The following is a 14,392-nucleotide window of genomic DNA, read 5'->3' on the forward strand; positions in this document are numbered from 1 at the left end:
ACTGTCTCACTCCCACGTAAGCCTATTTCCTGTCCCCACCTCCTGCATAGCCCTCTGTGTTTCGCTTAAGAAACCATGTAAGAGTGGTTTCCTAAAACTGTTCTCTTGCCCACCTCAAGAGCTCTCACTCCTTCACTGTTTTAGTTTCTCTCTTTTCTTATCATTGGGGCCAACCCACTTGGGTACATTCTAACTTTTCAGGGTATAAGACATTTTCCCCCCACAGAGCTTACCATACATTTGTTGGCTGCATAAATCTGTTATATTATATCTGAGTTGGGCGGGGATTTGCATTCCCTTTGCATAGACCCCCTCAAGATGGAAAGCCCTGTTCTTGTTGGCTGAATACTTTTTCCAGATCTGGAATTTGCAGGGATCTGCATTTCTTTTGCAAGAACCCTGTTTGGCTTGAGGAGAGGATGGAGGAAGTTGGTATCCACATAGATCTATTCCTGAACTCTGGTTACCAATACTGCCATTCCTCACATGCTGCCCTCCTTGCCTTCCTCCTTTCCTTCCTAGAAAGCTACCTGGTTTTTGTCCAGCTCACAGTTCTTGTACTCTTGCTCTCCCTGCTCCTGGAAGGTGACGATGACGAAACCCACGAAGATGTTCATCATGAAGAAGGCAATGATGATGATGTAGATGATGAAAAAGATGGAGATCTCCACGCGGTAGTTGTAGATGGGGCCCTTGTCTTCCGTGTGGGAGTCGATGGAGCGGTACAGCAGCCTGCAGGAGGAGACAGGCCCCACAGAGGGAACTGGAGAAGCAGTGTCACCTCTGTGGAATGATGGAACCAGGACTCCTAGAAATCCCTGGGATCAAGGGAAATGGCTCTGGGCTGGGAACCAGAGGGTCTGGATTCAAGTCTCAGTTCTGCCACTTCCTGGCCATGTGGCCTTGAGTAAATCACTTAATCTCTTGAGACTCAGATTCTTCATCTGTAAAATGGAGACAATAATTCCCAACTTTCCTAACTTGTGGGGCAATTGACATAATGTACATGAAGGTGTTTTGAAACTGTCAAGAACTATTTAAATGTAACATGATTCATGGGCATTGATTTCAAATTCAGAAATATTGGTAAATATTGAAACAGCTTTGCAAACTGGCATGGACTCAAAGGAGGTTAAAGTGAACATAAAATAAATCGGAGAGAAAATAATCCATTTAGAAAAAAATACTAACACGACCCATGCTTCAGATCATCCAGAATGGTTTGATTTTATACTTAAGTGGTTTACACCTGTACACCATTCATTTGGACCTGGGCTACATGCCCCATTAAGCTTGCTACTCTTCGTGGACAGGGATTATCTCCTTCCCTTCCTTTGTAACCCTGTGAGTACTTAGCTCTTCCCTAGGTCTCGCCTACATTTTGCCATATAATAATGGTGACTTTCATCTAAGACCCATGCACCACAGGGTGGGGGTTGCAGGTATCTAGACAAAGATACATGGAGCACCTGACAGATAAGCTGCCTGCCACAGGTGATGCAGAATAAAAGGCCAGCAGGTTGGTCTACATGTGAAAGAACTGCCTCTGTAGAGGAACAAGGGCACAGGCTTTTATCTCTTTCTTACTTTCCACTGTAAATGTCAACAAGACTTTTTCTAAAGGAGACAGGGGTAAAGCCTAACAAAACAGAGACATCTCAGCTACATTTACCCACACTGGGAGTAGTAATGTGGAACTCCTTGGTGATCAAACTCCCCCCACACCTCATTCCCAGATGACATGAGGGTAATGACAGAGACTCCTGACCTTGTGGTTCATGCTGAGGTTGGGAAAGGGGGCTATAAAAGCACTCATTTTGGGTTAGAGTTTCTAAAATTTTGACTTCTCGTCTGGGGCTGTAGCTCACTGGTAGAGTGCTTACTGAGCATGTACAAGGTCCTGGGATTGACCCCCAGAACCATGAAATAAAGAAATTAAAATATTGATATTTTCTAGAAGAGCCTATGTTTCAGCAGTGACTATGGCCTACAGATTATTCTAGAAACATACCCTTATTTCAGGGGGAGGACACAAGTGTGATCTCTGGGAAGGAATGAAGGACATTAACGAAACTTGGGCAATGGGTGGATAGCCAGTGTTTGGGGCCTCCAGTATCAGGGCGGATGGACCTTGGTTTGCGTACTCACTCTGGCCACCCCTCAAAGGTTGAGACAGTGAAGAGAGCCATCATGGCTGCCAGAACATTGTCGAAGTCAAACTTGCTGTTCTCCCAGCTGCGGGGCTGGATGATGGGGTGGTCAACCTCTCCATCTTTGTATGTGATATAGTTACCCCTGAGAGAAGAGGAGAAAAGGTAATTCTGGCTTCTCCATCTCCCTTCACATTTCAAACTTGACCTGTTTCCAAATAACTCCTGGCATGCTGGGTGGGATGGAACTATCTAGAATGAAACCACACAGTTCCAACTATTGGGAAGAACTTCAGTGGGTAGAACTTTCAGGAATAGATAGATCATTTGTCACATCAGAATCAGATTACATGTGGATAATAGCCCTGCTGTCCCTCCTCTGAGACCAAGTCCCCAATCTCCTTGAGTTAGGCCTGGGCACCCAATGCTCCAGCCTATACTTACTTGCATTCTGCCTCAGTCTGTTTGGAACTATCTGAGCAGGTATAGAGCTTTCCCTAAAAGGCAAAAGGACAAAGTGATTAGAGATGTTCCTTAATCAATGAATCCATCACAAAACGGTTAATGAGCGTCTCTGAAGCCTAGCGCTGAGCTAGGGGCTGTGGGATAAAAAGTGCAAGGTGAACAGAATCCAGATGGGGCAACGTGACTCACATACACACAGCAGCCAGAGAATAAAGACACTCACTGCTGCAAGTACCAATGGAATTCAAAAACAGGGAGCTCCAATCCAAGAAAGCTGAACTCTCTAGGAAGGTCTTGAGAGGAAGGAAGAAGTGGAGCTGGGGTGGGAAGAGGGAGTAAGACGGGAGGAAATCAGTGAAGTATATGTGGCAGGTAGGGGAGGGCAGGGGAAGAATATTGTGTGTGAGGAAATAGAGATGAAAAAGAGATGAAGGCAGAAAAGACAAGAAACCGTGGAGGACCCTGGCCTCGAGCTGGGGGAAGGATGGATGTGATGCTACTGACAGTAAGTAATTGCTGTAGGGTCTCATGCAAGTGACACTCTCTTCCAGACAGTGAAAGTCCCCCTCCTGCTCTGGCTGGAAAGAAGGGCAGTGAACTAAAGGGTCGGCAAAGCTGAGAGGGCAGGAGGCCTTTAGTCTGGTGGAGCCTCCTTCTGGTTCCTCTCTCCTCTGGTCTGGGAAGCTTGAGTGGGGCTGTGGTTGGAGATCACATTCACCCCTGTGTGACTGGGGCTGCTGTCCTCCTCCTGTTGTATCCACCAGTTCCCCTTCTTGGGAATGCTGATGGGGAGGGAGGGATGGTGGACAGATCAGAACCAAGACCTTACCTTGAAGAGCTGGACCCCGATGCAGGCAAACATGAACTGCAGCAGTGTGGTGACAATGACAATGTTCCCAATGGTCCGGATGGCGACAAACACACACTGGACCACATGCTATGGTGGGAAGAAGGAAGAGGTAAGGGAACACGGTTTCAGGAAATTCCTGCAGCCTGAGCTTCCTTCAGTCAAGCCATGAGCCCTCCTGGGAGGTAGCAGAAGCTGCCCCTCAGCCGCAAGTGGGAGAAAGCAGGCTCAAAGAGGTAAAGCAGCCTTCCCAGTGTCACAGGGTGAGTGATGGAATCCAAAGGAACACAAAGTCCCCCTTGGGGGTTCCTTTTCCAGGGAATCCCTACAGGGGCACAAGCCCTGTGAACTCTTGTTGGATAGTGGTAGGCGTACAGGGACCTCATCACCACCCAGAGATTCTGGGTTTGTGTTCCCCTTTGCAAAATTTTACATAGGAACTCAGGTTTTAAAATGGTTTCCTGTAACCATTCCACTCCTCATGGAAACAGGATTTGAGTAGGACCAGTGTATAGGCACCAACATGGCAGACTCTTGGCTTGATCACTCTCTCCTCCCTCAAGCCCAACCATCACCTCAGCTGACAGTCTACCAACTAGCAGACCCATCAATGTTTCTTAGGTTGAAGGCTTCCCACCCAGGTCCATCATCTCACCTTTAGCCCCTTGGCCCTGTTGATGGCCCTCAGGGGCCTAAGTACTCGCAGGACTCGCAAGATCTTCACAACATTGATTGCACTAGACCTGGAAGGAAAAAAGGGCAGGTGGTAAGTTTCCCCTGCTTCTGAAATGACGAGGGGAGGTGATGTCCTGACAGGCTGATCCCAGGCAAACTTGACATATGGAGTCTGTCTGGGGTACTTTTTACTTCTAATTTTTACCTCTAAGAACCTGGGGCTTGCTATAACTTTGTGATTTTCCTGTTGATGAGAGAATAGAGAAACTAGGTTTGGGGATATAGTCCTGGGTTTCATCCCTAGCATGGCGACAACCACAGAAAGCATTTGACATCAATCGTTAGCAATATAATGTGCTACACAGGGGGGCATCCTGTGCACTAGTGCTGTCCATTGCGAGCCAAGTCACCTGAAGTCACATTTCCTAACTTTGTTGAGACCTAGTTTCTCATCTGAAAAATGGGGCAGCGATTAGCTCATAAGGATGCTGCAGGGATTAAATGAGAATTTTATGTGCATTATCCAGCAATGTGCTTGGCACTTATGATCCAAATAAATGGTGGCTTTTATTACTATGCCTGCTGAAGACATCACTGTACATAAAGAAAGACAATAATGCTGGAACTTCATGCCTTCTGGTTAGAGGTGATGGGGGTGGAGAGGGATTTTTGAGTGTAGATCTCTAAACACAGAACCCAGGTAGTCAAAAACCATATATATATATCCTTTTCTGGTTCCTAGCATGACTCCAAGAAAGAATGGCTTCCACATGTCTGGGATGCCAAGGCCAAGTTAAAGATTCCAGGAGCATTAGGCTGCTGCCATGATCTGGTGGGAAGGAGGAAGGGGGGGCAGTCCCCCCCCCCCCCCACAGACCCGTGGCAAGATGCCTGGATGGTTTTCAGTTGTCCATCCAATCCAGGGAGAGGTTATGAACAACACCAGTTGCTGAGCAACTCTGAAGGATGTCCCAACCCTCCCTTACTAACTCTGTGATTGAGATATTTTCTTGAGCACTAGGAGAGGAGGTCTCACAATCTGCCTTGGACACTAAAAAGCATATGACACATTGGTAAGTGCCAGCTTTATTCTTCATAGTTCAGAATGATGTGCACACGATCTATAGAAAGATCCAATTTCTCTGGTTCATGGGCCTTTTATTCCCAAAGATTCAAAGGGCATTCCTATCTATCACTGCATCTTTTCCCCCAGTGTCTCTGAGAGGGAGTCAGTTTGTATTGAATCACAATGGAAAGGATTTAAAGGTCAGATAGGGAAAAAACAGACTGAAAAGAGAAATTCTTAGTTCAAGGTGAAATTGATTTAATGGTAGTGTTGGGGTTAGAATCTAGATATGTAAACTCCCAGGCAGAAAATTTTGAGAAATATAATTGATATCCATAGAGCAGAGTCTCACTTCCATGGCCCCCATCTCATCCTAGAGGCTGACCATTAAACAACCTTGGGATGGGAGACTCAGGACCTCTGAGACTTACACCTATTTCTGCCATTGGCATGACCTTTAGCAAGTCTCCTGATGTCCTGAAGGTCATATTTCCTATTCTATGAGCTGATAACTGCACCTTGCACTGCCTACTTCATAGAATTTTTTTTTTGAGAGGATCATGGAAAAATGTGTATGTGAAAGTGCTTTGAAAGTTCCAGTGCAGAATCGACATGCTCAGCCTTAGAATGTGGTAGAAACCAGTAATCAGATTCTTTCAGACCTAAGAAAGGTTTGAAAGCTAGACAGTACAGGGAAATCACCTGGAGAGCTTTCATAACTGTAGCACCAGACTGTACCCCAATCCAAAAAAATAAAAAATAAAAAATTCTGAGGGTGGGATCCAGGCAAATGTCATTATTTTAAGTTTCCCAGGTGATTCCTTTGTGCAGCCAAGATTGAGAATAAGTAATTTATCTCTCTCTGTCTCTTTTCACCATACACACAACAGGTGTTTTGACTAAAAAGAGAAGTAAGAGAAAGGGAGAGTAGGGATGGCTCAGAAGGTCAGGGGCAGGTCAGGGCAAAGGCAGGACCTTGGCAGCTAAAGAGCACATGGTAGAGGAGGTAAGAAGGTACTGGGGACACCCGTTTCTTTATAATGGAGCCTGGCCCTTTTTCCTGTGGCAAAATCTAGACATTTAAACGTATTTCTGAGGATCACATACCCTCATGTATCACACCATTGAGGATATGGACACAAGAAACGAAAGCCACTATGTAGTGCAACCTCAGAGGCCCTATGCTATCATAGTCCCATTGTGGTGGCCCTGCAGGAAGGCTCTCTAGAGCTTGGTGTCTTCTCTGACACCCATTCCTAGCTGATGACCTCATCTTGGGCTAAGGGAGCCCTACTCACTGAATGCCAAAGGAGATGAGGGACACGCTGACCACCAGCAGGTCTAAGATGTTGAAGTAGTTCCGGCAGAAAGAGCCCTTGTGTAGGAAAGCCCCATAAGCAGTCATCTGCAGGAAGGGACAGAGAAACAGGGTGTAAGTGACCCCAGCCCAAGTTCCACAAACCACCCACACGCTCATCACCCTTTCCTCCCACAGCGTCCCTTGGGCAGGTCCCAAGCACTGCCCAAGGGGAACAGGAAGGACTGAGGAAGGAGATTTGGTGGCCAGAAAAGGTTCTTCAAACATTCACTCAACCACCAAAGAATTCTCCAGCTCAGGATGTATAAGGGCTCCTACTCCTACCCAACAGCAGGCTCTTCATGATTGTGCTCAAAGCCCTTTCAAATGGCCCACCACCCCTCTCTGATTTTTCTCTTCCTCATCACAAGTCTATGATGGCTCCAGTATGTTAGGGCCCTTGACTAATGTTCTTTAGGCCAGTTTACCCTGTATGCACATTTTCCACCCTCTGAACTTCACAGCCAACTGAAACACTCGTTATCTTGGAGATGGAGAGAGCATGTCCAGAAGGGCGACCAACTGTCCTGGTTTGCCTGGGACTTGCTCATATCACTAAAACGTCCTGCATCCTATACAAACTGGGATGGTTGGTCACCCTGGTGTCCAGAGAAAAGTTCTACCAATAACTGTGGCAATTAGCATCCCTCTCCTCTTTGGCTTTCAATAGTGCTTGGGATCTATGTCAAATGTTCTAAGCTCAATTTGACTGTTTCCCTTCTAGACAGAATCTGGAGCTCTTTAAGGAAGGGCATGAACCATGTGTTTAGAGAGGGTAATGTGAGACAAAGGTGAGGAATGCAAGTTCTGGAGCCAGACCACCTGATCTGAATCCCAACCCTCCTGAATTTTATTTGTGTGGCCCTGAACAAGGTTCTTAACTTCTCTGTGCCTTATTTTCCTCATCTAAAAATGAGGATGATGATAATATCTACTCCACTGGGATGTTAACATCAACTGAGTAAATATATAAAAGATACTCGGGACACTCTTCTGCAGATACTATGCTCCGTATGTGTCACCTGTCACTGTGTCTTGGATTTGAATTCTGGATTCTTCCTGTATAAAGGAAGTTGAGTTTCCTCATCTATAAAGTGGGGATATGATTCCCTTGTCTTTGTGAGGTTCCTACAGGAAAACAAGGCAGGACTTTGAAAAAAGAGAACACATGAGATAATGATTATCGTTGCAGGATCTGGCTATGATTACCTCCCTCAGAGCTAGAAGGAAGCTGTTCACTGCAGGTGCTCAACCAATAGCTTTTACCATTTTGTGACATGAATGAATGGCCTGTGGATATCCGGGATAAGGGCTGTGAAAGGCCATGGGCCATGAAGCATCAGCTAAAGGGAAAAATTTGGAGCTGATGGCCATGAGGCTGAGAACAGCTCCCCGGTCATCTGGGGTCCAGTTTATCTCTTTGGAATCAGAGCATGCCCAGGGTGGTGTGTCTGCAGAGCAATTCAAAAGCAAACACAGGGGGAAATTGGCAAAAAATAGCTCTTGCAACCTAATTCTTTCTATTTATCTCCTGAAGCAGGGGATCACAGGGGATTCAGGCACCTGTGTTCTGCAATAGTTTTTAGAAGTGGGGAGGTTACATAAAAGGTTGCAGGGAAATATAGTTGCCCATCTCTCCTGAAGGCCTGCCATCTGGAAGGCACACTTTCTTTGTCTTGGTGATGACCTGGGACCCCAGACATTGGGCTCAGGTGACTCTTGTGGTTCATGCTCACCAAAAAGCCCCCTGTGTCTGCAGAAGGCTGAGCACCTTCCCCAGCAACCTCACTTTTAGGCTTAGGTGTTGTGTCTGGTCCCTTCTTGTTCTGGTTCTTGTAGAGCCCTCTGTATACGGGAAAAAGCATTCCTTAGATAGGTAGGCAGTAGGGATCAGTGTGCCACCTTCTGTCCTTTGCTTCTGCTTGGTCAGAGGACCCTTAGAAGGAGACCAGCCGTTTGGAAAGTGTGCATGTGCATGTGGGTTGGGAGCCAGAAGGAGAGTGGCTGTGGGATAAAAGACAAGTGGGTGCTAGAGAAAGGGGACATTTATCTGAAAGCCATGTGTGGCATTCAGAGCACCAGAAAAAGCCAGGTTCAGGGAACTCAGTGCAAGCTGTCTTTCTACCCTCCTTTACTGATTGCCCCCTCCTAGTCCCTTACTTCTAAAAGTTCTAAGTCATTAACCAGGAAAGGTCTATTGCCACACTGAGGAGGGAAAAGGGACAGGCTGTAAAGTCACTAACTCTGAGCTGGAAGGGCAGCAATTCCCTCCTCAGTCACAGGCAATAGTCTAGGCAGCCCTTCCGACCACATGTATCTCCACTCTTCTCATTTCCATGCTTTGGTTCTGATTCTACTTTTTCTTCTCTGTGTCAGTCCTTTGCATTATTAAGGTGGATGGTCCGACATGTGCTTTCTTTTCAAGGCCAAATCACCCTAGATCCTCCCATAGTTCCTTAGGGTAAATGAGTCTAGTGGATGGCCATCATAGCCTTCGGGTTGGTGCAATGCTGGACCTTCAGGCTGGGCAGAGGGACCCAGTGAAAGGGAAGTGCAGGAAGTGCACTGGTCATGGGGTCAATACTCAGAAGCAGTGAGCGTAAGAGAGACCAGAAGAGGAAGAGAGAGGAAGGGGAGAGAAGGGCCTTGCCATGACAATGCTTGCAGAGAGACTTTCACTTCCGCTTGTATGGCAACCTTGAAGGAGCGATGGCACCATTGAAATCCACGAGGGAGCTCTGTGGCGGGGGTTGGGGGGCATCCATGAGAATGGGGGCCTTGGGGTTTTTCTTGTCTTGGGAAAGAACTTTGTGTGTCTGTGTGCCTCTTTGTGTCTGAAGTCCAGGAAAAAAGCACCTCTCCATGGAAAAGTGGCTCCCAGCAGTCTCAGTGCTGCCCTGTGACTCCTGATTCCCACTCCCTGACTCCAGGAACTGAAGCCTGGCCAGATCTACTCTCCCAGAGCACGAAAAGAAAATTCTGAGCAACACTTTGGGTGAGCAACAGAAGTGGCAAAACTGCGCCACTGGGGACAAGGGCATCATGGCTGGCACTCAGAAACCACCCTACTTGAATGGTATCACGATGTGATGAAATGTCATGCTTCTCAAAGGGTTTTGCCAGGATGGAATTTTATTAGAAAAAGAAGGGTCTGCAGCCGTCAGAGGCACAATGCTGGGGTGGACACCAGTTGGGTCAATGATGGATGGGAAGGGGGCCTGAGCTCCTTGGGAGCGGGCACCCCAGGTGAATGTCCCAGAGAAAAGATGCTTTAGCTGAAGCTCAGAGTCTATAGCCCTTTTGTTTAGGGTGAGGGTAAAACTGACCCCTTGCTCAGAGAGCAGCACACCTTACCCAAGGTCTCAGAACTCACATCCTGCATCCCAGGTGGACTGGCTTAAGGCATTGGTTTAAAGGCTCAGAAGTATACAGGGAAAACTTAGAAACCACCTTGCGCATCACAGTGCTGTTCAGACATGGGCGCTATATGTTTTTGGGATAACCATGTTGGAGCAACTCTACAGATCTGAGCTGGCAACAGCAGGCAGGGATGGGGCCTGGGTGCTCAAGCTCCTTCCAACATTGGTTCACTCCCTGTACTTTGCTCTGCAAGACAACTCTCCCTCCCCTGGGCTTGGGGCAAGGACATTGTAACAAAAACTTTTCAGTGAGTCACTGGAGGGTCAGAAGTGATCTACAGCTGTCTGCTGAAAGGCCTTGGCTGGGAGATTGGCTCCAAATCTTGATTATTCTACGTGGCCCCACTCCAGCTTGGCCCTGATGTCTGCTGTAAGTACTGAGGAAGTTCTTGATGACAGACATCCACGGAGAGCAGCCAGAGTGACTCCTTCATGCCCCAGAGCTTTTCCACTTGTGGAGTTTGTGTTGGCATCTCTGCTAGGCAGGAGGAAGATGGGAGAATTCTAAGCAGATCTCAGATACCAACTGGTTGGAGATGGCACATATGAGCATGTGTGGGGGCACTGCTGATGGCCACAGTGCCAACCAGTGAGGGGACCGTATCGGTGGTGACACAGCCAAAACTGCTTACTGGTGGTCAGAGAGAGGGAGCCTGGCCATGATGGGTGGATGGGGGACTTCTGGTTTCCGAACCTGGGTAAAGTGCATGGCACAAAGTGAGGGGCACTGATTCTTCACTGCAGGCATGAGAGTCAAAAGGGAGAGTGAAGGAAATAGAAAAAAGAAAAGAGTCAGCCAGAGCAGATACAGACAAGGAAAGAGATGGACAGAGTGCATTGCTCAGGGTGCATTACCTTAAGGATAATTTCTAATGTAAAGATACTAGTGAAGACATAGTCTGCATTGCCTAGGATCTGAAAAATAAGCATAATTGGATTAGTGGCTCCGAGAGTGAACCCAACACCAACAGGAGCATGTGTGTTAGCGACAGACAGCAGCAGAGAACAAAGATAGGCGCAAGGGAGGGAGGAAGAGGAGGAGAGAGGGCCGCGGGCCTTTACCTTCAGAGCGATTTCAATGGTGAAAATGGTAGTAAAAACAATATCAAAATAAAACAGAATCTGTAAAACAAAAAGAAACAAGGAGGGATGGGGAGGGGGTGGGAGAAAAGCAGGATGGGAGGCCAGGTCAGTGGATGTTCACCAGAAAAAAAACCGCACTTCAAAAGGAGGTGCACACATTGAACCTTTTTACACAGGGACAGATGGAAAGACTTGGGGAACGAGTGGCACATAGTTAACACTGGATCTCAACGTGGGGCTGGCATAGGTAGCTCAGGGTGGAGACCCCAGACAGGTGAGGGGAGCTTCAGGGAAAGGCCTCAGCTGGTTTAGGCAGCATCTGGCTGAACGTTTTTCTCATTAACCCAACTTATTTAACAAACCCAAATCCAACCAATGGGATGTTTGTCAAAAAAGCAGAGAATTTTTTTTAAGGGGAATTTAAATGCTTAACTCTCTTTGGTGTGACTGAACCCGCGAGCTTCCTACATTAGTGGAAATCTATATGAGTATCAACCCTTTGGGGTATGGGAGGGCATCTCCCAGGTCTACCCAAGGACAGGCTATAGGGTGTCATGCTTTATTACATCTCAAGGGATAGATCAGAGGTAGGGTCAATACCAGTCAACCACAGGAAGAGCCTGGACCAAGTGGGCTCCAGGACCTCTGAGTGTTTTAACATATGTATGGCTTCAGATCATGGGCTCTTTTCTTCATGCCCATCTGGTTGGTGTTCACCAGAGCCTTGGGTGGGTCTTCATATTTAGATCAGCTCTGCAGAAGATCATGGAGGTTCTCTACTACATTGGCACTTATGGGCACCTATCTACCAACACTTCTCAGGATATACTGAGAGCAGGGTAGGAAGTCAGTGGCCACATTTTACTAAGTTTACAGGTTATTACAGTTTCCTGGGGAACATCCACAGGCAATCAATCAAAGGCCTGACCTTTGCCAATTATCAAACCAACCTGGGACATTGGGCACATGCTCTTTTACTTGCTTGTGGTCCCAAGATGGGTTTTTCTCAAAGCCCTAATCTCTTAAAGAACTGTTTGTTGTGCATCTGATTATGAGGTTTAGAACTGAGCTCCTGATTAACAATGAAGTCAGCAACAGAAGCTGCGGGCCCAGTCACACTCCCAGAGGAAGGGGTGCAGAGAACAAAAGGGAGTACATACATGGTTCCTGAAGGAGGTGTGCTGGACGGGGTCCTCAGCAGCCAGGGAAATGCTGCTGAGCAGAATGAAGAAGAGGATCAGATTGGTGAAGATCGTGTCATTGACAATGCGGTGACACTGAAGGCGAAACCTGAGTGGGAAGGAGGAAAGGAGAGAGATGTGTCAGGAAAGATGTAGACACAACTCCTTGGGTTTCAGGAGCAGCTCCCCTCAATTCCTTCCACCAGCTTATAAAAGGTGCTTATTGATTTGTGGAGTGGTCTTCAGCCTGAAGTCTTACTGTTGCTGGGTAATGACAAGCCCCCATGATGTATATCTCTAAACAATTTAGTTCTGAGGCACCTTCACAGGCAGAAACCTTTGACATTTTAGAGGGTTACATATGAGATATTCGGGAATTTCTGGATTTTCAAATATTGCTGTGACATTAACAACTGGCCTTTGCTTGAGAGTTGTTTTCCTCATCATTTGGAAAAAAAATCACTTTATAAGATCTATGTCATATTTTTATGCACAGGGAATAATATAGCTATCTGGCTAGGGGATTTGCCCTGTGTAATAGCTTCAAGTGTGCAACTTGATTCCACATCTCAGCACAATTACAAAGAACTACCCATTGGGACCTCTGGACATTCATGGATAGTACCATGTATACCTAGAGTGTGTTGCACACTATCTCATCTTAACAATAGCACAGAACCACCTTCATTTCACAGATAACAATACTGAAACCCAGGAAAGAGAGGCTTGCCCTCAAACATAGCCTATACTGTTGGGGAGTCAGGGCTTGGTCCCAGGCCTTCAGACTTCTACTGATGCCATAATGGTTGACTCAATCCTCTAAGAGACTCACCTGCTGTAGAAGAACCAAGACCTGGGAAGGACAAATTCTGAGACAATGCTGGTTTCATGAGACTTAGGAGCGGTCTACAAGGATCATTTCATTCAAACCAGCAAGCTAACAACCCACCAGTCAACCAACCAAATAATCAACCAGTCAGTTGGCCAACAATCAACCAACTAACCAACTGATCAACCCACCCACTGAGCTGAGGTTTGCGCATGGGCAGCATGGAAGGGCAGAACTGCCTAAGGGGAGATGCCCATAACAGCATTGCTGCCAGGAAACTGAATTTCAAGGCAGTCTTGAGGTGAGCCTGGAACTTTGAGGCTGAGCCCTCAAGGGACACTGGAAGAAAGCAAGCTTCCCCAATCCCAATTTATATATACTTTAGGATTCTCACCAATGAAAAGATCATGGAACACACAAAAAGACAAAACTACCATTAGGGAAACTAGAAATAACAATAAATAACTGATTTGGACTCCAAAAGACCAGGCATTGTGCATATCAGTATAAAATGCAGAATAACTATATTTGAAATACTTAATGGAATAAAAGACTCAATCACAAATGTGATGAATCAACAGAAACTATAAGATATAGACAGATAGATCTAAAAAAAAAAAAAAAAACAACAACATATGGAACTAACCAGAATGCAAGAATAGTCAATGTAAAAAAAAATTGATTTAAACAGCAATATAAAATTAAGAAGAGAATTAACAAACAGGAAAATAAATCAGAAGAAATCATCCAGACAACTGAAAGAGAGGCAAGGAGATGAAAGACATGGAAGGCACCTTAAGAGAGAGGGAAGAGAGGGACGGACAGAATGAGAAGGTCTAACCCGTGTCTAATTGGAGTGCAGGGTGAAGGAACAGAGAATTGAGAAGAGGCAAAAGTTAATGATTATGGCTGCCAATTTTTAAGAACTGCAGAAGAACACAAATCCAGAATACAAATACAGAGTGAGGAAGTATAACATATGCTAAGCAACACAAGAGAAACCTATGCCTCAACACAAGGTAGTAAAGGGTTAGTTATTTACAAAGGAATAATAATTAGAAAGCCAGCTAACTTCACAGTGGAATAACACTTTGATGGACCAAAACTGTTAGTCCCAAATTATACCCATAGCTAAATTACCTTTTAAGAATAAGAAACGAAAGCAATTACAGATGAATACAGGCCAAGTGGACCATAAAGGAACTAGAAAACTTCTATAGAATGTGCTTTAAAAGGAAGAAAATGTTTGCAGAAGAGACTGACATGCATAAAAATGGTCAACAAATGAAATGGCAAGTTATATGTAAATCTAAATATACT

The 14,392-nt window shown here is 46.0% G+C and overlaps 1 protein-coding gene across 22 annotated transcripts in view; it reads right to left on the reverse strand.

Moving 5' to 3' along the window:
- The window catches only part of Cacna1c (calcium voltage-gated channel subunit alpha1 C), a 698,188-nt gene that overhangs the window by 73,191 nt on the left and 610,605 nt on the right, over positions 1-14,392 (reverse strand). For 20 of the 22 annotated variants that reach the window (XM_048787468.1, XM_048787454.1, XM_048787460.1 and 17 more), the window contains 8 exons: positions 12,223-12,352; positions 11,042-11,101; positions 6,502-6,608; positions 4,118-4,205; positions 3,445-3,552; positions 2,595-2,647; positions 2,149-2,295; positions 531-732 (listed from right to left, as the gene is read on the reverse strand). In XM_048787468.1, coding sequence (XP_048643425.1) covers positions 531-732; positions 2,149-2,295; positions 2,595-2,647; positions 3,445-3,552; positions 4,118-4,205; positions 6,502-6,608; positions 11,042-11,101; positions 12,223-12,352 — 895 coding nt within the window. Of the gene's footprint in view, positions 1-530; positions 733-2,148; positions 2,296-2,594; positions 2,648-3,444; positions 3,553-4,117; positions 4,206-6,501; positions 6,609-10,834; positions 10,895-11,041; positions 11,102-12,222; positions 12,353-14,392 lie in introns of all 22 variants that reach the window. The other 2 variants (XM_048787457.1, XM_048787473.1) reach the window with 1 other exon arrangement.

This window comes from Marmota marmota, unplaced genomic scaffold, assembly GCF_001458135.2.
Source record: "Marmota marmota marmota unplaced genomic scaffold, marMar, whole genome shotgun sequence".
Taxonomy (NCBI): domain Eukaryota; kingdom Metazoa; phylum Chordata; class Mammalia; order Rodentia; family Sciuridae; genus Marmota; species Marmota marmota.